The following is a 27539-nucleotide window of genomic DNA, read 5'->3' as shown; positions in this document are numbered from 1 at the left end:
GGAGTAAGATATAAAAAATACGACGCAAATAAAAAATATCAGCCAGCGATATTATTAATAATAATAACATGTACTTATTTATCTCAATGCCTGCTGACTATTATATATATTTACTCTTATGTAACTGTTGATGTGAATTCTTTTCATGTATTGATACATATATATGTACATATATGTTAATAATCTTACACGCAATTCATTCGCAACATGGCAACAGCTACCAGAGGTATTTTATTCATATTTTTATTTTATTAGAACATTTTCAAAGTGCCCGCACTTTTTTAAAAATTTTTAATTACAACTGTATCAATATTTAATTAATTAATTTTAAAATATTAAAGCATTAATCGAGAAAAGGACACGTAGTTACAATTTCACCGATGCATAGATTTTAAAAAAAATTACATACAGTTGTTATTAATTAGGAGTTAAGGCCATTCTCAGACAGTGTTCCCCAGCACACATTAAAATTTTCAACGATTGTAACGATATTAAAATGTTATTAATTGATTAAAAAAAAAATTGGAGCATTAATTGAAAAAAGAAAGCGTAGTTGCAATTTTGCTGGGATATAAATTTAAAAAAAATTACAGTTGATATCAATTGGGAGTTAAAAGAAATTCGGAAAATAAATTTCAGTAAAATCTTCATGGCAATTTTATAATTTGAATTTTAAAATTTTTTCGACTAATTTATTAAACAAATTGTTTTAACTCCTAATTGATAACAGCTGTAAGTATTTTTTTAAAAATTCTATATCTCAGCGAAATTGCAACTACGATGTCCTTTTTTCAATTAAGGCTTTAATTTTTTTTAATTACCGTCGAACTCCATTAACTCAGACATTAAATTTACGAGGAATTCCGACTCGTCGAATGCCAATTCTAGTAGCTCGGAGTGGGGGTCAAAATTTTGGGGGTTCCGAGATAATGGGGTCGACTGTAATTAATAAAATTTTGATACGTGTAAGACAGTTAAGTCATTCAAAATTTAAACAAAGTAGCGGGTGACGTCTGAGAATGGCGTTAATTAATAAAAATTATTTTTTATTTATAATAACAGTAATATTTGTAAATTCAGATCATATACAATGTGGGCCGGGTTACAAAACCCCGAAAGCTGCGATGAAAGGCCCGAGAGAAAAAATAATGTACGTCGTCTGTATCAGTGCTGATGATAATAAGCCAGACGTTCTTTCAACAGTTGACGTTGATCCAGCAAGTCCTACCTATTGTCAGGTTGTTCTTTTTATTTATCTAAATATAGAAAATATATGACGAGTATTAAATATTTATAAAACCAAAATAGATTATTCATAAATTACGGATGCCGTATGCGGGTGATGAACTTCATCATTCTGGGTGGAACATATGTAGCAGCTGCCACGACTCTCAATTAAAAAGAGACACGTTTGTTTTGCCGTGTCTGATGTCTGATAGAGTTTATTTCATTGATATGAGTAATGAGCGTAAGCCTAAAATAAAAAAGGTAGTGTTTGTATACTTAACTCAGCTGGTTTCTTTATTTCAATTCAAATAAAGCAGTTCTGTGTAACTTACAATGTTTTTTTGTCTCGTAAAAGATTTTGGAGCCGGAAGAAATGCATAAACACGGCCTAGCTACCCCACACACTACCCACTGTTCTCCAAACGGCGAAATCATCATATCAACTATGGGGAAACCCAACGGCGATGGTCTAGGTGAATTTTTGTGCGTAGACAGTGAAACTCTGGAAACAAAAGGTTCTTGGACTTGTAGTGAGAAGAAAGCCAAGTTTGGATACGATTTTTGGTACCAGCCTCATCATGACGTTCTTATTGCAACGGAATGGGGAGTCCCGAGGATTTTCAAAAAAGGATATGATCCTAAACAGAGTTCTGATCCGGGTAAATAAATGTAAATAATATATGATTTCCAGTAAATATTAAATGCAATTTGTTTTAGATATTTATGGAAGACATTTAAATTTTTATTCATGGACCAACCGAAGTCTTGAGCAGGTTATTGATCTAGGAGAAGAAGGAATCGCGCCTCTTGAAGTCAGATTTCTTCATGATCCTTTGGCGAATGAAGGGTTTGTCGGGTGTGCTGTCTCATCAAATATATTCAGGTTTTATAAAACTGATGATGGTAAATGGGCCGCTGATAAAGTTATCGATTTGCCAGAAAAAAAAGTCGACGGGTGGATAGGTCCAAGCATGTCTGGTTAGAATAAATAATATTTACATTTACGTTATTAAATTTAATAATTTATTCATAAATTATTTATTTATTTTTTTTAGGAATGATTACTGACATTTTACTGAGTCTGGATGATAAATATTTATATTTTACCAATTGGCTGCACGGTGACGTAAGACAGTACGATATAACAGATCGAAAAAAGCCCCGATTAGTTGGTCAAGTGTTCTTGGGTGGTTCGATACTCTCTGACTCCAAGGTCCGTGTAATCGAGGACAAAGAGTTGTCGAGTCAACCTGAACCAGTAATCGTAAAAGGACGCAGACTCTATGGCGCTCCACAGATGCTTCAATTGAGTCTCGATGGCCGGAGACTTTATGTCACTACTTCACTCTTGAAGCCCTGGGATAGGGAATTTTATCCTGAACAAGTCAAGTAATTATTAATTTGCCTCTTTGATCTTCAGCAATTATTAATCATACTGTCTACCAATAAGTTAATCTATTTATAGACATGGGTCGACGATGGTAAAGCTTGACATTGACGTCGATAACGGTGGAATGAAGCTGGATCCAAACTTCCTCGTTGATTTCGGAGCAGACAAAGATGACATTCTTCTTGCCCACGAAATGAGGTAGTTTTAATATTAAACGAGCAACCCACAGTCATTACGTCTCTGCCCGAGTATTACTACAAAATTTATTAAATTTAATTGTTCATTATCATGTAGATTTAATGAGACAAACCTCATCATTAACTCACAAACTTATTGATTTCGGTGATTGTTTAATTATGAGATTTGCAAAAAAATCTACAGACGGTTAATTTTTTTATGAGTCGTTTGATATTTTTTTTTTACTTCATTAAAATATTAATTTATTTAAAGAAAATATACGATCGCATTTTCCCGCGTAATTTAAATGACATTCGAATGATATAGATAAATTTATTTATCCCGATACTTGGCAATAAAAAAGTCGAAACCATAAAAAAGCACAAATTCAACTGCAGAAATTTCCGTCGATACCAAATTTAATAACAATAATATAGATAATTACTCTTTCATACATTTAATAAATTACAATACATGTATTTTATTTTACACAGATATCCTGGCGGTGACTGTACTTCCGACATTTGGCTTCCAGAATCTTCCTAATTTTGTCATATATCTGATATCTTATATAACTCGTCTATTTTCCTACACAATTCAAGTGCCAACACCCAATGACAATGCGTATTGTATTGTACTGCGTAACCTTTAGATAAAAATATATATATATACACACATGTACTTGCATGTAAATTTATGTCTATGTCTATGCAATACAACTGTTTTATTCATAAACCCTGTGTATTTATTTTTACGTTATTTTATGTCAATGTACCAGATATGAGACAATTTATAAATTTTAAAATAATGAAATTCAAAAAAACGCGCGCTCATTTTTCATTTATCAAGACGAAATTTTTGAATTTTTATTTTTACATTTTATTTATTCATTCAAAAATTCAAAAAATTTCTACTTGTCAGTCACACTCATACTCATACTTTTTATGTTATTTTTATGTCAATGTACCAGATATGAGACAATTTATAAATTTTAAAATAATGAAATTTAAAAAAACGCGCGCTCATTTTTCATTTATCAAAATACGTATTTTTAAATTTTTATTCTTACATTTCATTTATTCATTCAAAAATTCAAAAAATTTCTACTTGTCAGTCACACTCATGTTATTTTATTTGTTGTTATAACATCAATGTAATGAAACAATTCCCGGAAACAAGTGAAAGTGAGGATAACAAGTCACATAAAATATGTAAACTGTCCGAAAACTTAATTAATTAAAAATTCATTATTTTAAAAGCATAAATAAAATTACCATCCCACCAACTTGACTTTCTAATAATTTCCTCTCATCCAATCTTCACAAAAATAAGCAAGCAATCACTAAAAAATACCAAGCGCGGGAACATTTGAATCCATCGGCAGCGCGCCTACCGGCGGTAAATTCAAACTCCGCGGCGCGTAATGTGTCAGAGCAGAGCAGAGAGAGCATTGAGGTGACGGCGGCGACGGTGCGGAGCACGACAGTCTCGATTCTCGTCTCTCCGGATACATATGTACACACAACATATATGTATATATATACATATACTTTTTAAAAGAGTATTGCCCTCTCGTAATTGTCGTGCTGGTGCTAGTGCTAGTGCTGGGTACTGTTGTGTCTTGTGTGTTGAACCGAGTTAGTGTTATTATGATTACCGAATAAGTGGTGTCGTCTGGGTCTGGATGAGTCCTCAGTCCGAGCCTCAGTCGATTTATTTATCAGGACGGAGTACGCACACACACACACACACACACACACACACACACTAATAAATATATTAAATCACTGCATTATAAAATAATAAAATAAAACTAGTCTATCAACCCCAGCAGCTATCATCCAATATAACAAGTGACATATCCAACTGAGTGCTCCGTAATAGCTGATAAATCACCAAGACAACTGGGTATTTAATTAAAATAACAAATAGTCCATAAAAATATATGTTTATATAAATATTTAACTGTAATAGGGAAGTAAAAGTAATGTGCTAGGGTTGATTTACCATAGCGGGAAATAAAAATATTACGGCATTACGCTCGGACGGTTTTATGTTGGACCCAGTGGGCAATCTTTTGAATTAATGTTTGTTGGATCGTTGATTAGATATGCTCCGTTGACGGTGCACTGTCAATTGTATCAATGACCGAAGCCCTGGGATTTGCGGTTGTAAATAATAAACAGTTTCCTGGATTATACTGATAACTTTTTTAAATTATAACACCGCCAGAATCTTATCACCATCGAGATTATTCCTGTGCTCTACATATTTCAGTGGATAAGCCTGTTTACGACGTCTATGACTCAATTATGGTAAGCAACAATATAATTGTTTATTAAATTAACTCCATTATATGTAAGTTAATTAGCTAGATGTGCTGTAGTGCAATTGGAGTATAGTATAGAGTAATTGAGAACGATAATTCATGAGTTTGAATTATGAATTATGTAAGAGGGAAAACTGCTAGCAGGTCTTTGCATTTTTACCATACCTTCATATGTTGCATTGTTGTTATTATTATTTTTACTTTCCAGTGTATTTGAAATATATATATATATATATGTATTTGTATGGATGGATGGATGCATACATTGTCTTGGTTAAATGGCCTTTCCAAAGCCTTATTTGTCCATTTTCCCTGGACTTATTGACAAACGAATGGCTCGCCGTGTATGTAAAGGCAGAATATTTTTTTGGCTGAGCTGAAATCGTTGTAACGACAATGGAGCCCGTAAAAACTGTAGCCAGAGGCCGTTTGTCAGAGTGTTGTAAAGCTAAAAGAGAGAAAGGCAGGTGGAGAAGGCTGCTGCTACCTGTGAATGAATGTACAAGAAAGGTTCACTACCTGTGCAACCATCAAGCGACATCTCATCCTGATATCTCTGCATTCCTCCCCCACTGATGTAGACTTATTTACTTTTTATTTTCATTGTTTGCTTTTTTCGTCTTGTATTCTCACATCGGGTTTAGCTGTTGGATGTTAGTTTTTTTTTATTTATTATATTTTACTAAACCGCTCGGCCAGACTGCAGACAATTTCCAATTCCCAAGGTAAACATTTTCTGACACTCGGTTTTATTTATCGGTAATCATTCAATATTTTTTGTAGATAACAGGAGTGGGGCAGAGTAAAGTCCAACAATAACGTTATTGTATTTATTATATTTTTTATTGTATCATAAAACTGTACAATGTATGAGGTATTTTTTATTATTTATCAATCAGTCCAATGATTCGGCTAATAAATAGAGAATACGCTCGTTAAGGAACAGAATTGAAGTCGTATAAAAGTTTAAGTACATTTGCGTTGGCTGAGTGGCTTTAGTGGGTTATATATTAGACGATAGGTAAAGTAGCAGAGTAAAAAAAAATATATATATATAAAATAAGAGTCGGAGTATTGGCAGTTGAAATTTAAAACCCGTGGGTTCGGAGCTGAGGTAATAGAAAGTTTTAGAAACCAAGTGGGTGAGACGAATAGAAGGATGAGCAATAGGATTTTTAAAAATGCGGGGCTTTAACTTGATGGGTTTTTTTTATAAACATCCCAGATTTGTTACACAGCAGTGGTGTAGCAGCAGGCAGAGCGACTAGGCGGCAAGATGAGGGTAGAGTGTAAAAATAGATTGCCATTCGTTCGGGACGGTGGGCAGAATGAAAAGGTCCGACAACTGTATTATAATACACGAGTTAGCACAGATGAGAGTACAGCAAATAATTCAGTACATTGGACTACGGAGTGATGTACTGTGATGATGTGAATAGTTACAGTTGAGGGACATAGAATCAGGCAAGCGAATAGCGAAGAAACGCCCCCGCTCTCTCAACTGTTTCAAGAACTTCAGCGTTAACTTTTTTTTATCTTCTTCTTCTTCTTATACTTTTGCTTCTGCTTCTGCTTCTTCTTCTGTTTCTTCTATTTTTCTATGCAACGGGTTTTGAGATTTTATTTGGACGGGTTGAAAAATTGCGCACGCGTCGTCCTACCAGTCGATAGAGACTACGCACGATCAAAAGCTAAAGTTCACGTTCTCTGTAACCAAGGAGAAATAATGATGATATTAACATCAACAATAATAATCACTTTTTTTTATGTCATGTTTTGCATTGCGCATGGTCACATTGTTCATATTTTTGGAGTAGATGACCTTTTACTCACTAAATTTTGGAGTTGTATTTTTTTTATATTACAAAATCACTCAAGACCTTCACGGGTATAATATATATATATACATACATATATATTTCATAAGACAATTTAATAAAAATTTCATTGACAAATTAATTTTCTCAGTAAATTCAATGTTATAAGAGAATGGAGCTGAGAAAAATTCATGGTGGCTTAGAAATAATAATAATGAATTTAAAAGTAGAGAGTAAAAAAATAGTAGACAGCTGATAGTAATTTATAAAAAAAAAAAATCAGGAAAACAATGATCCCTTTGTTCCCTTTTTAGTTTCTCGTTTTCCACAAAATGATTCCGTTATGCCTACTTTTTCCTCGCCCGTGTTTTTATTTACACGATGCGATGACGGACTTACTGGTGTGTGTAGTCATCGTGTTTATTACACATATATATAAAGTGAGTTACATACAAAAAAGTAATATAAAGCCCCAGTCATACTGAAGAAAAGACTTGCAGCATGGCATCGAGTGTATGTACGGCCGCAGATAATACGTTTGGTTGCTTGAGGAGTTACAAGACCACGAACCACCAGAATAACGGTCTGTGTGTACTACTCTAGTCTCATTTAAAAATAAAAAAAGATTAAGAAAAATAACGCACGAGCGTGTATGTGCAGAGAACGTATCAAATGTATTATTGTAGTCATTTTGTACATAAATATATGTAGGCATACATACATATGTATGTTAGTACGTGTATTGGCACGAGTCTTGAGTTGTTAATACTCACCCGAGTCTTTATAATTGTATAATGTGTAATTTAAGAAAGAGAGAGAAGGGAAGGGAAGGCAGCATCAGGCAAATGCAGCGGAGACGATACGCCGAGGCTGATAATTGGCTCATCTTCATCTTGAGCGTCAATATGTATGCGAAACCTACTTTCATATTGAATAAACGATAAAATGCCTGATGTGTGTAAAATACAGTTGTTCTCCTTCAACTCATTCCCTTCTATACCCTCCCCCTCGCAATCATTATCTCTATCTTCCCCTCTCTCTCTCTCTCTTTATCAGCCAACAAGTACTTGGTAACTCTCAGCTCTTTCATCCGTGGTATCGTTAATCTGGAAACAATCCGTCGACGATGCAGGTCCGTCGAATGTGTAAGGAGGTTGCTAAGAAAAGTGGGTAAATGTTGTATCGAGCGACTTTAGTTTACAGAGTTGACTCAAATAATAATATATGAGATTCAGCTTACATTAGCTTTTGCTTCTGCATCTGTCTCTCCCTCTGCCTCTGCTTCTACGGCTGCTTATATATATATATACTTTTATGAATAAGTTAAAAGATGGGGTATGGCATAGTATTAAACCGAGAGACTGAGGAAAAAGAGATGAAAGACTGGAATATAATACGAGGGAGCATGATAATGATAGAGAGAGAAATCTGGCGCTGTAGGTCATAATAACATACTCTAACACTGTACCGATATCGACTTAAGAATATTGCTTCATCCTAAATGCCTTTTATTATACGCAGATTTCTCTTTACCCATTGAAAATTAAATGACTTAAAATATAAATATATATGATGATCATTGATGACGCTGGCGGTACGGAGCACAATATCAATAGATTTTATTGTATTGGTGGCTCAAGTTACGAGTGTGTGTTCAGTTGGAGTAATGAATAAATGTCGTTGTGGTAATTGTATTTATCTGTTTAATTGTTTAGGTGAACCGAGAGGATCGGAGCGGCGTTTGGTAGGAAACAAATAGCGTCTAGATGTGCGACTTGCCAGATAGCGAAAGCAGATAGACGGAAGGAATGGGTGCTGGGATGGGCAGGACAGGAACGAGTGGCGGAGGCCTCCTCGAGGCATTACCCACCGGCTCGCCGCTCCACGTTGCCATGCTGGGCCTAGACAGCGCTGGAAAAACCACGGCATTGTATCGACTTAAATTCGATCAGTATCTCAATACTGTTCCCACGATTGGTTTCAACTGTGAGAGAATTCGCGGGGCTATTGGAAAAGCTAAAGGTTTTTTTTTTATTATTATTATTATTATTGTTATTATACTCAAACACTGTTCCTTTCGATTTGAGTTTAATCTATCGGCTTTTAAAGTGGCGGCTGTAAAAAAAAAAATAATAATAGACAGTGATTTTTAATGTCTGCTATTTAAATTTATTTAATTACGCGGTTTAATTAACAAGAACACTGATAAACATTTGTCTTAGTTATTTAACATGAACGTAATAAATACCGAGGAGTATTAAAGTATTAACTGATGTAATGCTTTTAGGTGTAAATTTTCTAGTATGGGATGTCGGTGGGCAAGAAAAGCTACGACCCCTCTGGAAGTCTTATACGAGATGCACCGACGGTATTATATTTGTCGTAGACTCGTGTGACACGGAAAGACTAGAGGAAGCTAAAATGGAATTAACTAGAACAGCAAGAAGTCCAGACAATGCCGGTGTGCCGATACTTATTTTAGCTAACAAACAAGATTTGCCTGGTAAGTGAAAGATAATGCACTGGGATAAGTAGGCAATAAAAAAAATTGGAGCAAAAAAAATAATTTAATAAAGTGGATGGATGGAGAAGCAGACGATGAAGACGGTCACGTTTAATAAATGTCTCGGGAATTATTTTTCAGGTGCTAAAGAGGTTGGTGAGTTGGAGAAGCATCTCGGCGTGCTTGAGCTCACAGGATCTCCGGGCTGTTCGTGCATAAGGGTCCAACCAGCATGTGCTATTACCGGAGAGGGTCTTCACGAGGGTCTCGATACTCTTTATCAGTTGATACAGAAGCGACGCAAGCTTGCTAAATTAAACCGAAAACGGGCTAGGTAGGCCCGCGCCTCCGAGGACTGTACGTGTGTCTTTTGATAGCACAATTCGTGTCCTCAAATATCAACCAATTATCATTGTGATATTTGGCCGGTTAAAAAATACGGTAACTTATTTTCTCTAAAAGAAGTTGCACGACCGGATTATTCAGTCGCTGCCGTACTCAGCGAGTATATATACGCGTTTACAAGCAAGTGTCTGTAAATGTCTCTGTGTGGGGAATTTTTTGACGAATCGACGTCGTTGCCCAAGTTTGGAAGCTCAAGTCGACGACGAGTCAAGTACAATCCGACAAAACGAATAAACATGCCACCAACTGACAACTCCTATAACTGGCCCGTTTTTACTGCGACGTGTTTAAGTAGGAGTAAAAAAAAGTATATAAAAAAAAAGATAACACGGTAAATAAATGAAACGTGGATATTTAAAAAAGAAATATAATAAATTTATTAACGCGTTGTAATCCGTAGGTGAATATTTTAATTACTGAGACTCCAACGCGTGTATTGTTGCAACGATTATTGAACCACAATCCGACCTCAATGATTATTGTCATCGTGATAATACGTCTTTTTCAACCAATTACAATATAAATAAATTAAAAAAAAATATATATATATATAAATATATAAATACAATTAGACACAAGTAGGGAAAATGGGAGAAAGTTAAAATAACGTGAGAAAGAGAGAGAAAAAGAGAAGAGATGTAACTCTCGACTGATGCTACAATTGACTAAAAACTCATCGTCTTACATGCTCGTGCCTCTTATTATTATGTCTATTAATACTTTACACATCTTTGTACCCCGCTGACCTACTGAGTCATTCGTGTAATGTGTATTTTATAGTTTAATGATTTTTCGAGCTTGAGTTCTATATCTGTCTGTTTAAATTTAAAACCCAGTAAAGTCTCGACATCGTTGCTGGCAATTGATTGTCAACATGATACAACTTTTAATTGCAGACCTACGTCTCTGATAAGATCGTTGTTTTATTACTATAATTTATATTGTTCACACAGTCTATTGATACGGTCTTTATTTCACCGGTAGCTTCTCGCTCTCATTAGTCATTTCGTTGCTCATTATATTGACAGTTGGTTTTAATTAACTACTTTATTATTATCATAAATCATAACTATTATTACTATTATATTTTATTATAACTTTTAAATTTTAATTATTAAAATGTCACTCCCGTATGCTAGCGAGTGATGATACTAGTCGACTTAACACTTGTTTTAAGTCTGTGCTATAAATGGAATGAGTGTCTGGTAATATTCAAATGTAAATATAAATAATAATAATAATTATAAACACTGGTCCGTAATGTAAAAAAAAACGCGGCTATAGAATAATTTGTGTACATTTAAAATTGCTTGTCAAATAAGAAAGAGCAAGTAGACCATCCGTCGTTTAATTATCATTACTCTTATCACTTAAAATTTTTAGCGCACTCTTGTTATTTAATATGCTAATTAGAGCTTACGTATGACATATCGAGTAGTGATTTATCTTGTGTTTTTTTTTTTTTTTCGTCATTAGATAATTCAAATTAATTGCCGATGGTGGTCGACTTCTCTCGCTTATTTGCGGTCGCAAAAATACTCGAGTCCTAGATGATAAGAATCCTCGCGTAAGTTGTTTTTATAACGAAGTGTAATAAGAAAATTATTATTATTATTATTATTATTATTATTATTATATATATATGTATATGTATATGTATATGTATATGTATAATACTTGCCCTTGTTGTGTTTATTAGTCTTAATATTTTATCTAAAGTTTTAACCAATCGATCTATTTATCTACGCGTTAAAATCTTCAGTATGTCTGCGCGTGAAAAATGCTAATGTGATTGATTGATAATTAGAACCATTGTAATTTAATTATAAAAAAAGGAACAAAAAACAAACAATGAAATTTTATAATTAATTGTATATCGATATTTATGTAGACGGATTATTTATCTTTACGCTCTTAATTCATAATAGTAAGTATTATAAAGTAATATTTGGACTGCGAATTTTGTTTTTTTTTAAATATATAAACTGATAAATTTTACAACTCGAGTGGAAAATTATTGATGACATTTTTTATAAATAAAGGCGATAAGTTGTTCTCTACCGGAACATTGGGCGCCTACGCATGTTGCGTGATGCAAGACATTTCCTTTTCCCTACATCCCACGCTATAAATTATACGTTTTTCTTAAAGACAACTCTTATGAGGAAAAAATGTGTACATATAAATATATAATTTATGTAAAAGCGAGCGATGATAAGAATTATTAAATTGAATCACGACAGTCTTGCCGTCTGGCATCCGAAGGCAGATTCTCTGGTATTTTTCTGTCTTCGGCGAGTTTTTTAAATTCGAAAGTAAGATCTTGGATTTCGCTATCGAGAGATTTATCATCTGAAAAAAATCCCCGAGATCTTCTGGGCATTGTTAGCTGCTTTAGTTGTAAATTTTTTTGTCTTGCAATAAGAGAAGATCGAGATGATGTTGGCGGTGTTAATGCCGATGACTTTGTTCTGCTATCATGCTTGGATGATTTATCATCATCTTTATCTGTAGTTTTAGTTTTTAAATTAAATTCAGGAGGTTCCATTATTCGCTCCAGTGCAGCGAGCAGTCGATGCATAAGATTGAACTGCAAAAAAAAGAGAAAGTATTTTTTATGATAAATAAAATGATTTTATTTTATTATTTTAAGTAAACAGATACCTTTTGAGCAGCATCCTCAGCTTCTCGCATTATTTTAATCTCTTGAGTAAATCCTTCTTTCTCGCACTGCCTGACAATGTCTGCTGGTAAATTGTCCAAAGTCATATTGAGACTCTCGTAAATCTTTTCTATCGTCCGCATCATTGTGAACCCGTCCAACTTTGCGTGATTCGGTCCCACGCAGCTTTCGTACGTATCTTCAATAAAAACTTGGAGATAGAGAACTGATTCCGAGCACACAAGTTCTCGGAATACTTGCTGAAGAAGATAATCCGCGTAAGCCTTCAGATTAGCGGCTCTTTGTTCGCAGGCTTCGATCAAAGACTAGAAGTTTAAATTTCATTACAATTAAATTTATTTAAACACTAATGATAAGTTTAAAATATTTAATTAAGTAAAAGTATGACTCAGCATTGGTTTGGTAACAGACCTGGAGCTCTTTGATATTTTCTTCAATGATTCCAATTTCTTTTTTTATAAGTTCTTCTGTTTTAGCGACATCCGTCGTCATCTCTTCCATGGGTTTGGCCAGAGATTCCAGATGAATAAGCGCGTCGAGATTTCGCGATTCTATTTCGGAAAAAATTCGTGACAACTCCAGAGGATCCTCTACAGTTATGTCTCCGGAGCCAAGATTACTATCGCTGATCTCTTCCTCGAATGACTCTGATTATTAAATTGTCCTTTTAATTTTTAATCTCGAAATCCGAAACCCAAAACCAATTGATCGTAAAAAAATTATGGGCTGAAAAATTACCTACGAGACACTCGAGAGATGACTTAGCAGCTGGTTCTTCATAAACAAATGATTCACTTTCATAATTATCTGATTTTTCATCTTCTTTACAAACAGAATCATCAGCAGCAGCAGTAGCAGTAGCAGCATTAAGTTGAGGTGGTGAAAAAACTTTTCGGATAAAATCATGACACATTTTGGCATCACGCCACATTTCCCGCCACTGATACACTTCCAATCTGACTTGTCCAAATTCTTTGAACAATCGGTCCCGTTTTGAAATCATCTTGCTGCTATTTCGAGCTTCCTGATCAGCTTCTTCCAACACTTTCATACTGGCTTCATGGTCGTCAGACAAATATTTTTCAAAGGCGTTACTGTACTCGCGATAACGATCCTCAAAAACAAAAATAAACGATAATATTCATAAATATTTTGATTTCTCTGTAGCCAATAGAATTTTTTAAAAATATTTATAGTCGAGTACCTCAATGTCGCTAAATCTTTTGCTTTCCTCATCAAACTGCTGGTCAATCCTAATGCAATGATCCCGATTGTACCCAGCGACGAGTCTTGTTTTGAGTACTTTGTTAACTTGCTCGACATATTTACGCCTTGAGAACTTTTCGCGGATTGGACGACCGGCAAGATCAGTGAAGTAACCAGGATCGACGTCAGTAATGGCCGTTGGTGCAACAATTGAAGTTTCTTTTTCTTTTATCACAGGATATTTCTTTACACATCTAGTCACACTTTTACTACCCTTTTTATTACGCCTCTTTGCTTCATTCCACTGGTAAAAGCCGAACAACTGGACATTTGACGGCACCAAAAAAGGTGACTGTTCTTCTTCTATTTTTCTACTCATCTTCTACTAAATAAATTGAGTATTTAAATATAATTAAGATGATTTTGAAATTTGTAGACAATAAAAAATTTTCGGATTCTTTTTTAACAAATTAATTTCAAAAACTGAAAATATACACATTCAGAAAATTAAAAAAACTATAGATACAAATTTTTTAAATATTTTTTGTCGGCAAACTTCAGTATCATTAATTAACGATCCTGAGTGTGAATGTAGCAAGCATGAGACAATTTATAAATAAAAATAATGAAATTTAAAAAAATGCGCGAACTGATTTTTCGTTGATCTAAAAACGCATTTTTTAAATTTGTATTCTACTTATATTTTATTTATTTATTCAAAAATTTAAAAAATCTCCACTTGTCAGATACATTCACACTCATAAATTGGAAGACAAGTTTCGGATTTTTTTTGCAATAAATCAATTAAAAAAAAAAAGAAACTAAAAATATGCACATGTAGAAAATTAAAAAATTTTTAAGTGCAATTTTTTAAAATATTTTTTTTTCTACAATTTTCGGATCCTTTTTTTTCACCAAATCAATAAAAAAAAATAAAAAAAACCAAAAATATGCACATGTAGAAAATTAAAAACTCTATAAGTGCAATTTTTGGAAATATTTTTGTTCTAGAATTTATCGTTTTTAAAAAAATTCAAAATTTATTAGACGCCGGTTTACTTCAGTATCATAAATTTGTAGACAATTAACAATTTTCGGATTCTTTTTTTTCACCAAATCAATAAAAAAAATAAAAAAACCAAAAATATGCACATGTAAAAAATTAAAAAATCTTTAGGTGCAATTTTTTGAAATATTTTTTTGTCTACAATTTATCGTTTAAAAAAAAAGTATTGGATGTCGGCTAACTTCAGTATCATAAATTTGTAGACAATTAACAATTTTCGGATCCTTTTTTTTCACCAAATCAATAAAAAAAATAAAAAAACCAAAAATATGCACATGTAGAAAATTAAAAAATCTATAAGTGCAATTTTTGGAAATATTTTTGTTCTAGAATTGATCGTTTTTAAAAAAATTCAAAAATTATTAGATGCCGACTTACTTCAGTACCATAAATTCGTAGACAATTAACAATTTTCAGATCTTATTTTTCACCAAATAAATTCAAAAAATAAAAAAAACAAAAATATGCACATGTAGAAAATTAAAAAGTACCTTTGCTGAAAGAGGTTGACAATAATTTCCAAAATAAAAAGATTAAAAAATAACAAACTCCTGACAACGTGAGAAGTTTGACATGCGCGTTACCGATCTCATTCAAAATTATTAAATCCGCATGGATTAAATCTCCTTCATTACATCGTACAGAGAACAATAGATTGTTATATATCATTATACCACTATATATATATGGGTTTGATCGAGCATGGTGGCTGTTTGTTTACAGCCAGTATGCGTATGAAGAAACTGATATTATTGCGGATTGCAGATCCTGGGCTGTGAAAAGAAGGATATTACGCAAGCTGGAAGTAATAATGTTCCAAGTGAGCCAAAGTATCTAACAAAAGTTAAATTGATAAGTTTAAGAAATATAAAAGGAAGAATATAAAAAGAAAAAAAAAGTAATTTATAAGAATAGTAAGAGCGATCGGTTCCATCCCAGATATACTGGCGTTCTAGATTTGCCGTCCCAGCATTAAAATGTCTTCGCCGAATATCTACCGCGTCTAGAGAAAAGAAAGGAACGTACGCTCTGGCATCTACTTTCATTGCTCTCAGTTCTACCGGACCTATAAGGTGCAAGTACCGTTCATCTCTTATCTTCTCATATATATTTACATTACACATAAATATTATAATATCCAGCGACTGTTAAAAAAAAAAAAAAAAACACATAAAATTGTTATTTAAATCTTACGGGTTTAATTTAATAAAATAAAAAGTAAGTAAAAAGTTTAATTAAAAATATTGTTGAAGAAAAATAATTTAGTTGATATTTTATTGTTTGAGAATTGAGTAAAGAGGATTTCTAATTTTATAAAATTACTTAATGTAATATAAACACAATTATTATGACTATTACTGATGATAATTACAATGAAATATAAAATTTCACCGGCGACAAGTGTCACTGTGCTCAAACACGCCGTGATTCATTAGACGGAGACGGTGACGACGACGGCATTCATGCTCTGTTTTGCAGTACGTGAGTGAGTGAATTAATAACAAAGTTTTCTACAGGATACTAAAAATATTACTGGTTACTCTCTCAAAAACTCCTGGGACCGTATATACTTTTTTATATATCAGCTTTGTCAAGTATTATTTTTCATTTCAGTCAGCATTGCCAAGCTAAGCAGATATGTGACACTCGGACCAGAGGTCTGACATTATTTAAAAGTGCTGAGTTTTTATAATATTTTTTTTACACGATGATAAGTATGCAGAAGAGACTGGTGGTGATAGTGCTGCTGGGATTGACGCACGTGCCGGGTTTTACGCTGAGCTGGGATGGATGCGGTGGAAGACTTGAACGTGCTCTGGATGCTATGCAACGGGAGTCAACGCGAAGGAACCGTCATGATGATGATGACAATGCTGTTGTTTATCAACGAAAACTTACGTCAGCTCCACTTGAGATGACTGTCACACGTGTTTCGGTAAAGGTATGACTTTTATTTATTTATTTTGTAGTTAAAAAATCAATGATCCTGAAATTATCAGACAATTAACAATTTTCGAATTTTTTTTTCAAGTTAATTTAAAAAAAAAAACTAAAAAATTGCACATGTAGAAAATTAGAAGAACTATAGGTGCAATTTTTTAAAATATTTTTTTTTTTAATTTAACGTTCAGTATCATAAAAATAATTATTTTGTAGGTACCAAGTTCGGGAAATAATCGTGATGGCACGTGGGCCAGAGTCGATAAATGTCAATATGAGCCGAGTAATAATTCACTGAAAAGTCGTGTAATGTTCAATGATTTATCAGTGTCAGGATTAGTATTGCTGGTACCAAGCCAGCGACATTCATCACCATCATCATCAAGCATGGGCGAGTCCTGTCGGATGAGTTTAAGATTGAAACGCGCTGGTGTTGAATTTTCTACGAGCCCAATAGCCCGCGCAAGGGGACAAATGAGAATTCGTACGGAGTCAAATTTTTTGGAGCCGAGGTTCGCCTCAATTTATGCCTACGGGTGTCATCCAACCAACCGCGTGGACAGACAGATAAAACGACATGACAAGCCCGCGGCATTGACAGCTTCCAGTCATCATCATAATCTTCTTCATCATGATCATAATAATCATCATCATCATCATGATTTTGATGACGTTGCTGAACCACGTCATGAAGATTTCGTTGACCATTCGACGAAAGAAGAAGACGTTGTTATTGCCAACGAAAGTTCCGCTTCGCGACTTGGCTACTCGCGGTTTGATTTCGCGCCAACTAAAAAAACATTTTGGATTACAAAGTCCCCGGATGATAAACGTAAAAGGCGGTCTAATATTTCAGCGGATCCGCTGGATGACAACTTTGACAACTCCCATGAAAGTAAATTCCATAATTTTTTTATGAACGATTATCCCTATGGAGTCGATTGGCAGTCCAAGGAGAATGTCGCCCGGGAAATGGAAGATGTTTTTCTGCGAGGAGCCAGCGAGGCTCTGACTAAATACATCGAACACGAGCTTCATCCTGCTATCAAAGAAACTCTCATGATTTCTATGGGTTACACTGTCAGTTGGGGATAATTATCTACTCTAAAATACAAATAATTATTTAAAATTTAATGTCAATAATAAATACACACATATATTTATATTAAATGCCATCGTTTGTCCGTCAATTCGTTCAAACATTTGTTGATTTAAAACGATGGCTAATTATTTACATTACCGATAAAAAAATTATCGTCTAGTCGATTTATATAACTAATTTTATAACTAACTTTTGACTTAAATTATATAAATTATTATATATATGTATGAATATATTAATAAATTAATGTACAAATCTCAGTAGTTGTAGAGCTTGTTCATAAAATGTAAAATGTAAAGAACTTGTTGCGGTGGCTTTCACTTGACTAGGAAGTAATCCTTTGAATAAACCCAGTACGCCTTCTTCTTTGACAATACGGACAAAACAATCAATCAAACCACCGCACTGGAAAAATTTACCGAACCCAACTCTGCCGTGTTCGAATCCTTGGATCTGCAAGCGTTTGCGCGCCAAATCCATTGGATATATCGCAGTTTTTGACAACAATCCAGCGATACTACCAGATACCAATGAATTGGTAGCTGTTATATCGGTATCAGGCTTTAATCTTTTGTATAATTTTTTTGATATATTATAAAAGAGAAATTGTAGTCCAGTATGTGGAGCTATTTGCAATAAAGTTAGTGAAAGTCCACGAAATAGAGTTCTCACTGACTCAGTCTTTAAAATTGTCCTAATTAAAAATATTTAAAATTATTTTACTTGTTGTTATTAATATTTTTTAATTATTTAAAAATACATACGCGTAACAATTAAATAACCCGGTGTAAATCTTGTGGTTGGAAGATTGCGCGACTAATCTGGTTCTTGCGATATCAAAGGGAAATGAAGCAATTGTTGCAATACTACCAGCCGTTGCACCAGCAATAAAATTCATTGAGAACTGCCAGTTACTTATTCTTGTATTTGTCATCAGCTCCATCAGTTTGTGGTAACTATAAAACTGTTAAATAAATAACTTGGATGTTCAATTACTGATAATACTAAAGTTAGCCGACGTCTAATAATTTTTGGATTTTCTTTTAGACGGTAAAATATAAAAAAAAAAATTTGAAAAAATTGCACCTGTAGTTTTTTAAATTTCCTACATGTGCATATTTTTAATTTTTAATTTTTTTGTTATTGATTTGTTCAAAAAAAATCCGAAAATTATTTATTGTCTGCAAACTTCAGGATCATCAATTACTGAGTCTTTGCGTAGGGAGAGACGAGAGACATTTACCTGAGCCATACCATAAGTTATTGACAGAAATTGAGCAGGTACATGCCCTTTCCACAGAGCTAGAAGACCTTCCTCATGGATAATCGTTGACGTTGCTTGGAATAATGACTGATATTTACTTACATGTCGACGAGATATCGGCTCGACTTGTAACTATGGAGTAATTTATTAATTTCTAGTATTTTAAATAATATTAATAATTGAGGTTTTATTTTGGTACCTGAAATCTTATTTTTATGACATCGAGAGGTTGACATATCAGTCTTGTCATAAATCCACTGATAGCACCAGCGACAGCGTGATTTTTATTTGAATCCATTTTAATTCCCGCTAAAAATTTTTGAATATTTAATAATTTGTTTTTAGAGCGAAAATAATTAAATTAAAATAAAAAATATATTCTTAACCTCAAAACATTCTATATATTTTCATATTTATGTATAAGACATTTAGAAATTTATATTTTGATATTTAACACTGAAAAATTAACTCACTTTTCATTCATTTTATGAAAATCAAGACATTTATTTATTTTTCTTAAATAACTTCATAACAACTTTCAACTGCGCATTCATGACATTCTCATTCTTTTATATAATTTACGCACACACACACATGTATATATGTTTACTTTTTTTTCAAGTACGTAAAATACAAAAACGTAAATAAATAAGAATTATCTAAACTTAATAAAGCAGCTTAAAAAATAAATATTTTAAATAAATTATAATTTATTGCGACGATTATGAAAATCATCAAATGATGGAGTTTGAATTTTTTGAACAGGCCAAACATCGTCTTCTTCAGGTTCTAAATTACCATAATAATTGTCAACTAATTTTTTTAAATCGCAGCCCCATGAATTACTTATCAATAATTCCATGGTATCAATACTTGGAAGATGGACACTTCCTTCTCTAGACAAAAGCTCTAATTGTTCTTCCAGAACCTAATGAGTATCACAATTAATAATTATAACTTATAACATTTATGTAATTATTTACTTACATCTGCAGACTTCAATTCCCAGTAGAACTTGTAAATATTTTCAATGACATTTTTATAAATTTTTTTGACATTTTCAAAATCATCTGCTGAATTCCCTACTGATAATTTACTCCAAGAGATTTCTTTCGAATACCACTGAGAAAAAAAACGACCAGTGTCGGTGAAGTGAATTGGAAAATGTCTACATACTTCTAAAATATTTGATCGGTCGTTATTTAAAAGATTCAAAGAAAATTCGTAGATGATATTTTCCAGAGACTCAATTAAACATAAAATGTATTTTGAATGCACGAGTAATAAGCCTGTGATTACATCAGGCGGATATTTTTTTACTGTGTTGGTGAATAAGTCAAGTACTGCTTCAGTTGAATTTATTTTAGCAAATATTATTAATTTAAATGTCAAATTATCTTCATTACTTTTAATCAGTTCAAAAATTGTCCGCTTTATCGGCGCGTCCATGTTTCAAAATTGTTTGATCAATAATAGTAATTCTAATGGAAGTTGAACGAAATTTGTTGAATAAATCTCAGTAAAATCTTCATTTTGACCATTCGAATTTTCAAATTTTTTAACTAAAATTTACTTTCCAAATTTCGATTGATTCCCAATTGATATCAACTGTAATTTTTTAAAATTATGATAGTAAAGGTAGCGGACATCTTCAAATTTTAAAATCTTTTAAATAATAAATTAAAATGTTCACAAACTAAAAATAAAAAAATGCATGTTTAGAAAATTCGAAATTCAGTACATGTATTTTTTTAAATTTTATTGTTTTAATTATTTAATTCTTTTATATGTCATAGAAAAATTGTCGTATGTCTGCTACAGATGAGTATGAATGTAGCAGACAACAGCAGATTTAAAACTATAAATAAATAGAGTAAATAATTTAAAAAATGCGCTTATTGACTTCAAAATTTTCTAAATGTACATTTTTTAAAAATTTCATTTTATCAATTATTTACTCTATTTATTAATAATTTGAAATTTATCTGTCTGCTACATTCATGATACTGAAGCTAGCAGACGTCTAATAATTTTTGGATTTTTTTCTAGGCGATAAACCAAAAAAAAAAAAATATTTTCAAAAATTGCACATGTAGTTTTTTAAATTTTCTATATGTGCATTTTTTTTTTTTTTTTTTTTTTTTTTTTTTTGTAATTGATTTTTGATAACAAAAATTCAAAAATTTTTAAATGTCTGCTAACTTCAAGATCATCTACATTCACGCTCATTACATTTGCACTCATTTTTAAATTATATATCTTAGCGACATTGCAAGTTGTCTTCTTTTCAATTAAGATTTGAAGTTTCTTTTTTTCTTTAATTAATTAATAAAATTATAATACGCTTATGACAGTCGTCATTGCATATTTTTAAAAAGTGGGGATACTGTCAGAATTAATCGTCATCGGTAAAAATAAATAATTTTCAATGAATTAATTTTTAATAAACGAAGTAACTGCTTTTTTTTAAATGCCTGTTTTAGAATCGTATAATAAAAATATAAATAAAATATTAATAGGGCAGAGGTATCGTTTTTGGCTACTTGAATAATTTAAATAAAATAATTTGTAAAATACGCAACAACAATTAAGTGTTGTCCAAAAAATGAAGCAGTAGCCACAAATAGAACTTCTACCCAAGTGAATTGTTGAGGAAAAATATAAATAAAAGTTGTCTGATAATTTGAGGTCAAGCGGATTATTTATTGAAGGTAAATAAAATCTACATTGATTGTTAATGTTTAAGTGATATTTTATCTGATATATATTTTATTTTTACTTTCGCCACTCTTATTATTATAATTGAATACACTTTAATAACAAAAGAAGATAATTAATGATCATATGGATCATTAAGCCATCCCATTAATTTGGAATGAATACTGAAGTATCTTTTAAATGTATTTAAAAGTATCAAACTAAATGAAAACGAACAGTTCTTATGTTTCGAAAATAGATATTTGTAACAAAGTTCTGAGTAAAAACAAACGTCATAATTTGTTTTTAGTATTAAACAAAAATAAAAAAAAAGTGAGATAAACGCACCACCTCTAAATTTGAACTTTATCTTTTATTTATTGCCATCGCGTGGCGAAGTGAACGAACTAATTATTTTATATAAATAGAAAAAAATTTAAATATTAAAAAAAGGATGACCGCGAACGCATTGTAACCTATGCGGGAAGATGACCAATTGACTTTAGACTTGAAATTAAATTCTCGAATACGACGAATGAAATCCCCACGCATTTATATTTTGGTTAACGTTCCGGTCATTTTATTTAATTATTATCAAATCAACTGTAGTTGTTGTAGTTGTTGCTTCTGTCTTCGAATCTCTTGTGTACTCCGGAGAAGGTGTTTTCCCGTCCGCCTCCACGTCCACCACCGTATCCCCAACGATCTGAAGAAAAATAATAAATTTTGAATTAATATCAACCATAAAATCTCAATAATTGTTTCCAATAAAATAATAAATATAAAAAATAATTTACTTCTTTGTCCATAGCCGCCTCCATGTCCTCCAGTCTTACCGGCAAGCTCTGTTAGCTTGGGGTTAATGACCTGGTTGGCTTCTTTGAGTACGTTTATTAAATCTTTAGCTTGTCGGCTGTTTTGTGGTGTGAAGAAAGCGTAACTTGTTCCGGTAGATTGTGATCGTCCTGTTCTACCGATTCTGTGAATGTAATCTTCCGACGAAGATGGATAGTCGAAGTTGATCACATACTTAACGTCATCGACATCTACATCCCAACAAATAATAACGTTAGCAAACACAATATACTTACAAGCTAAAATTAAACCGTGTTAGAAGTTTAACTTTTGATATAAATTTATAATAAACGTTTGTTTGTTTTAAATAATAAGCAGAAATGAAGTGTAGAGATTCAAATCTAGCTAGTGGGCAAAGTATTAAAAAAAAAAATGATAATAAAAAAAGCTAATTGTTTCCAAGTCTGTTAATAATGAAAGTAAAAAAAATAAAAATAAATAAGAGTGATTAAATGATTTGTATGAAATGGTAGCTGATATTTAAAGAGTACAAACCATATCATTGCTGAACATTGCATTCGATGTAAGCGCTAAAGTATACTTCCTCGGCGTTGTACAACAGTTAAATGCAAGTTCAGATTGACACTCCTATATATTCTCACAAATAGCGATAGTAGCAAAATCAATAGATTGTTGTCTCGCACCGGCTGATAATATTGATCTATTAACGGCGTGTGCGTGATAATCAATAGCCATTTAAATATCCCTTTCAGCCAACCAGCGCGACAATACCCGCGCACCACAATATAGTTGCGTGGTACACAGGCCGTACACAGAGGCACATTAATAAGTACATGTTTTATAAAACGAACGCATTATGCGCATGTACATATTCTCTATATATCACTTTAGTATATAGTTCTTAATAAAAAGAGCACAGACATTGAGTGAGCCATGGTTCTGATTATGACTTTTATCATTTTACTTTCTTTTATTTATTCAAATAAATATTTAGTTTAGATTTTTCGTTCATCGCACACTCAACAGAATCTGTGCATTATGTGCCTCTGAAACAAAAGACAACCAGACTGATTAAAATAAATTACAAGATGCCCACACTTAGTTTCTATTTCCCCGCTTCTTCGTTTCTTATCCTTCGACACTGATTTACTCTGATCCTTCAACTCCCCCCAGCTTACACTTGGGATTACTAATTGGTGTTAATTAAAAGTGTTCATTTAGTGAAATTTAGTTTTTAAATTTAAATCAAACCCTGGAAGAAAATTTCCTATTGAATTTGTTTAAAAAAAAAAAGTATGTTAGTAATACTTTGTCAATGAACGATAAATAAATGAACAAGTCGAAGCATTTGACACGAAAAATTAATCCTGAAACACCTTGCGGCGCCTCATACGTCAACTCGAAAATCAACTCCTCGAGCAGGCATCAACTTCATATAACCAGTCTGTGCTACATCGCCACCCACCCGCTTAATGTTTCCCGCTTAATTATATTCAAATTATTATCATTGAAATTTATGAATTTTTTTTATCAAGAAATTGAATTTATTAGACTGATAATAATGTTACGATCCCACCCATCGCGAGATGAAAATAAATAATTCAAAAACACGGCGCGTTTTAAATTGAGCCAGACTAAAATCTTACCAAGTCCACGGGCAGCAACGTCTGTTGCTACAAGAATCGAACCCTTTTTGTTTCTGAACTCTGTAAAGATAAAAAATAAAATCAGACAAGTTTCAAAAAATTGTTTTTAATAAATTAATCAATTTATTTAAATAATTACCTCTAAGAACATAATCACGTTCTTGTTGAGATTTGTCTCCATGCATACATACGGCGGGCCAGCCGTATCGTCTAATATTTCTTGTGATGTTTTCAACTTTTTTCTTAGTCTCCACAAATATTATTGTTTTTCCGCCATCGTCATTAACATTACCAATTTCTTGGAGTAATGTTCCCAATCTGTAGACAAAATAAAAAATTTAATCAGCAAAAAGATATCATTTAAATAATTTTTTTAAACAAGACAAATTTGTTTAAAAATTATCAGATCTTCTCAGAGGTAAAATAAATTGTCTAAAATCACGTCACTTCATAAGTTAAATTCATCATGTAAAATAAATCAAGATAAATATTTTAAAATTAAAATAGTGAAACTTACTTGGCCTCTTTCTCGTGCTCTTGGCATACATCCACGATTTGCAAGATGTTGTGGTTCGCTGACAAGGAAAGAGATCCAATGTTCAATTGGGTGTAGTCTACGAGGTATTCTTCAGCTAGCATTCTGACTTCCTTTGGCCAGGTGGCGGACCACATGAGCACTTGTCTGTCTGGTCGGATCTGTTCAATTATTTTTCTTATCTGGGGTTCAAAACCCATGTCCAACATGCGATCAGCTTCATCGAGTACCAAGTAGGTGCACCTGCGCAGATTGGTTGTGCCACGCTCGAGAAAATCAATAAGTCTTCCAGGTGTGGCAATGACGATCTCGACACCGCGTTCCAGGTCACGCGCTTGTGCGCCTTTCGGTGCTCCACCGAAAATACATGTGTTTCTGACGTAAGATAGAGAACCAAAGTCGTTGGCTACAGTCTGGATTTGCTGGGCCAGTTCTCTCGTGGGAGCGAGTACTAGGGCGATTGGACCATCACCCCGGTTCAGAGGTTGCTGGTTGTTTATGTGTACGATAGCAGGTAAAATGTAGCCGAGAGTTTTTCCAGATCCTGTCTGTGCAATACCGACCATGTTACGACCGGACATCGCGATTGGCCAACCTTGAGATTGAATTGCGGTTGGCTCAGTGAAGCCTTGTTTCTTAATTCCCTCCATTACGTAGTCTGGGAAATTACCCTCGTCAAAAGTTTGAATTGGGTGTGGAATTTTCTCTCCCTTAAGAGTAATTTCTTTCTCTTGTCTGAAGGAGTCAATTTCATTGTAGTTACGCTTGGAAACATTTAAATGTGGAATGTAAAAATCTTTTTTGAAAGGCTTCAAGTTCTCGTAATCCCAGTTTGGTTTTTTCAAACTATTGCCAGCAGTCTTTGGATTATTGTTGTTTGCGCGATTGTTGCCACCGAAGCGTCCACCGGATGCACCGTTGCTACCTCCGCGGCCTCCACCAAATCTATTACCTCCGCCAGCACCCCCACCGCTCCCAAAGCCGTTGCGCGATGGTGCACTTCCACGTTGGCCAGCTCCTCCTTTTCCTGATCCGCCATTGCGGTATCCACCAGATGAACCACCACTGTAAGTCCTGGAGAAATAAATTTATTTTTATCATTTGCTGCATCTCATATAAATGCAGTTGCGTGCACACGAAATTTATATCGATTTTTTTAGACCAAGGCCATTGCAATTAAATTTAATAAAAAAAATATTTAATGGAGTCAATTGTTGCGAACATTGAGAGACGGATCCAGACAAAGTGTGTGGACACCGAAGGCATAGCTCGCGCATTTTCTCTACCTCCCACAAGCATTCATGCTCTGTCGAAGTACGAGACAGAGGCATGCCAAAATGAGAGGCCTCAAGAATAATTAATTTTTAAAAGATACACAACAATGAGGCCTAGGAAATAATGATGCGTTCACGTAATGGCCGCCGACAATCGAACAGTCGAGAACGCGACGCAACACGATGTTATATAAATATATATTTTTTAAATTAATTACTTCGCAACTACAGAACTGCGTTATAAATAATTTAAAAATAAGAATTTTGTAAAAACAATATTAATAATATATAAAATATCAACTTACATATTTAATTGGGTTGTAATGCTTTACTGTCCCGAAAAAAAGATGTTAGATTGTTGTTGTTGTAAGATGTTACAAAAGCAGCAAAGATCTCTATAATATAAAACAATTACAGTATTAGTTGATGATTTAATGGAATACTTTGAATGTATGAATGGAATTTAAATGGACAGTGAATTTATGAAAAATGAATAGTCGAGGAACACAACTTACCCGTGCCGCTGTTAGGGACGGAAAGAACGATGCTCGGAGATGCCGGAAATGATTTAATTTATGCTGTGGAGTGGGGGATTCTTCTATGCGCAGAACACGAATTTAGCTGCTGGGCATGCGCAGATAATTTTTAACTCGTTCTCGTTCGCGCATCGAGTATTGATTTGCGTGTTAGCCTTCGGGTCACTTCTTTGTTCATTTTATTTATCACTTTTTATTTTTTTTTGTAAACTTAACTTTTATTTTGCGGTAGAAAATTTTAATTTTTATTTTGAATTTATTTTTTATACTCAGCAGAAGTAATTTACCTTTTTTTTATTTTCTGTTTTAGAAATAAATTGGAAATCAAGTACTACTGGAGTCAGATTGGTGTTAGATGCGCATGCGCGAAATTCAATAAAAAATTCAAGAACTTACTATTGATTTTTTAATTTTATTTTTTTTTACTACTTTCTATAATTTAAATTTCCACGTAATTGATAACTAAGATTCTAGAAATTTCCATGAGCAATTTATTTATTTTTAAATATTTGAATATGAATATTTTTTAAGTTGTGTCAGTAAATAAATTCAACAGAATATTCTATAAAATTAATGAATCGTCTAGAATATTCTGGAAAATTCCAGAATATTCCAAAGCTCTTCGGTATTTTAGAAAATTCTAGATTCTTCCAAAGCATAATCAATTAAAAAATAAAAATCACGAGATTGAAATCAGCAGAATGACAGTTTTCAAGTTTTTATTTAAAAAATATGAGTTTAAATGTAGCAGACATCAGACAAATTTAAAATTACAAATAAATAGAGTAAATAATTAATAAAATTAAATTTTTAAAAATGCACGTTCAAAAAATTTAAAAATTAATAAGTGCATTTTTTTTTATTTTATTTTATTAATTATTTACTCTATTGATTTATGATTTTCAATTTGTCTGATGTCTGCTAC

The 27539-nt window shown here is 32.9% G+C and overlaps 6 protein-coding genes and 2 long non-coding RNA genes across 13 annotated transcripts; 3 read left to right on the top strand and 5 right to left on the bottom strand.

Moving 5' to 3' along the window:
- Positions 1–52: 52 nt before the first annotated feature.
- On the top strand, positions 53–3529 carry LOC130666990 (methanethiol oxidase). Its single transcript, XM_057468343.1, has 8 exons — positions 53–226; positions 1081–1238; positions 1309–1488; positions 1583–1886; positions 1945–2205; positions 2283–2616; positions 2693–2815; positions 3289–3529. The coding sequence occupies exons 1-8, from the start codon at positions 208–210 to the stop codon at positions 3338–3340; spliced, it is 1431 nt and encodes a 476-aa protein (XP_057324326.1). The 5' UTR covers positions 53–207; the 3' UTR covers positions 3341–3529.
- LOC130666993 (uncharacterized) lies at positions 2087–3388 on the bottom strand. Of its 2 annotated transcripts, none has more exons than XR_008989777.1 (2): positions 3250–3388; positions 2087–2871 (listed from the first exon to the last, which is right to left on the bottom strand). It is a non-coding gene; the product is annotated as an uncharacterized LOC130666993 (long non-coding RNA). The 2 variants fall into 2 exon arrangements; XR_008989778.1 differs by having other exon boundaries at positions 2944–3293.
- Positions 3530–4245: 716 nt separating the features above from the next.
- Positions 4246–11849, top strand: LOC130666985 (ADP-ribosylation factor-like protein 4C). Of its 2 annotated transcripts, XM_057468337.1 has the most exons (5): positions 4246–4702; positions 4769–5109; positions 8656–8962; positions 9228–9443; positions 9585–11849. In XM_057468337.1, exons 3-5 carry the CDS (start codon positions 8749–8751, stop codon positions 9779–9781), a joined length of 627 nt encoding a protein of 208 aa, XP_057324320.1. In that variant the 5' UTR covers positions 4246–4702; positions 4769–5109; positions 8656–8748; the 3' UTR covers positions 9782–11849. The 2 variants fall into 2 exon arrangements, with proteins under 2 accessions (XP_057324320.1, XP_057324319.1); XM_057468336.1 differs by having other exon boundaries at positions 4246–5109.
- Positions 11048–15300, bottom strand: LOC130666982 (uncharacterized). Its single transcript, XM_057468330.1, has 6 exons — positions 15182–15300; positions 13736–14122; positions 13270–13645; positions 12943–13178; positions 12513–12836; positions 11048–12438 (listed from the first exon to the last, which is right to left on the bottom strand). The coding sequence occupies exons 2-6, from the start codon at positions 14114–14116 to the stop codon at positions 12073–12075; spliced, it is 1683 nt and encodes a 560-aa protein (XP_057324313.1). The 5' UTR covers positions 14117–14122; positions 15182–15300; the 3' UTR covers positions 11048–12072.
- Positions 15301–15315: 15 nt separating this feature from the next.
- LOC130666983 (uncharacterized) lies at positions 15316–18106 on the top strand. 2 transcript variants are annotated; one of them, XM_057468332.1, is made up of 3 exons: positions 15316–16021; positions 16520–16745; positions 16961–18106. In XM_057468332.1, exons 2-3 carry the CDS (start codon positions 16521–16523, stop codon positions 17837–17839), a joined length of 1104 nt encoding a protein of 367 aa, XP_057324315.1. In that variant the 5' UTR covers positions 15316–16021; position 16520; the 3' UTR covers positions 17840–18106. The 2 variants fall into 2 exon arrangements, with proteins under 2 accessions (XP_057324315.1, XP_057324314.1); XM_057468331.1 differs by lacking the exon at positions 15316–16021 and having other exon boundaries at positions 16512–16745.
- On the bottom strand, positions 16065–17099 carry LOC130666986 (uncharacterized). Its single transcript, XR_008989776.1, has 2 exons — positions 16965–17099; positions 16065–16790 (listed from the first exon to the last, which is right to left on the bottom strand). It is a non-coding gene; the product is annotated as an uncharacterized LOC130666986 (long non-coding RNA).
- On the bottom strand, positions 17874–20569 carry LOC130666984 (mitochondrial thiamine pyrophosphate carrier-like). Of its 2 annotated transcripts, none has more exons than XM_057468334.1 (6): positions 20098–20569; positions 19584–20038; positions 19310–19419; positions 19090–19242; positions 18611–18810; positions 17874–18540 (listed from the first exon to the last, which is right to left on the bottom strand). In XM_057468334.1, the coding sequence occupies exons 2-6, from the start codon at positions 19588–19590 to the stop codon at positions 18090–18092; spliced, it is 921 nt and encodes a 306-aa protein (XP_057324317.1). In that variant the 5' UTR covers positions 19591–20038; positions 20098–20569; the 3' UTR covers positions 17874–18089. The 2 variants fall into 2 exon arrangements, with proteins under 2 accessions (XP_057324317.1, XP_057324318.1); XM_057468335.1 differs by having other exon boundaries at positions 19497–20038; positions 20098–20568.
- A 1272-nt stretch (positions 20570–21841) lies between these two features.
- Positions 21842–26746, bottom strand: LOC130666980 (ATP-dependent RNA helicase p62-like). 2 transcript variants are annotated; one of them, XM_057468329.1, is made up of 7 exons: positions 26594–26743; positions 26384–26473; positions 24787–25878; positions 24409–24587; positions 24270–24329; positions 22605–22853; positions 21842–22513 (listed from the first exon to the last, which is right to left on the bottom strand). In XM_057468329.1, coding segments are annotated over exons 2-7 (1689 nt in total). In that variant the 5' UTR covers positions 26386–26473; positions 26594–26743; the 3' UTR covers positions 21842–22406. The 2 variants fall into 2 exon arrangements, 1 of the variants encoding a protein (XP_057324312.1); XR_008989775.1 differs by lacking the exon at positions 21842–22513 and adding an exon at positions 23158–23669 and having other exon boundaries at positions 22712–22853; positions 26594–26746.
- Between the last annotated feature and the right edge of the window lie 793 nt (positions 26747–27539).

The sequence above is a fragment of the Microplitis mediator genome, chromosome 4 (genome assembly GCF_029852145.1).
Source record: "Microplitis mediator isolate UGA2020A chromosome 4, iyMicMedi2.1, whole genome shotgun sequence".
In the NCBI taxonomy this organism is placed as follows: domain Eukaryota; kingdom Metazoa; phylum Arthropoda; class Insecta; order Hymenoptera; family Braconidae; genus Microplitis; species Microplitis mediator.
This window is presented reverse-complemented; position numbering and strand designations above follow the sequence as displayed.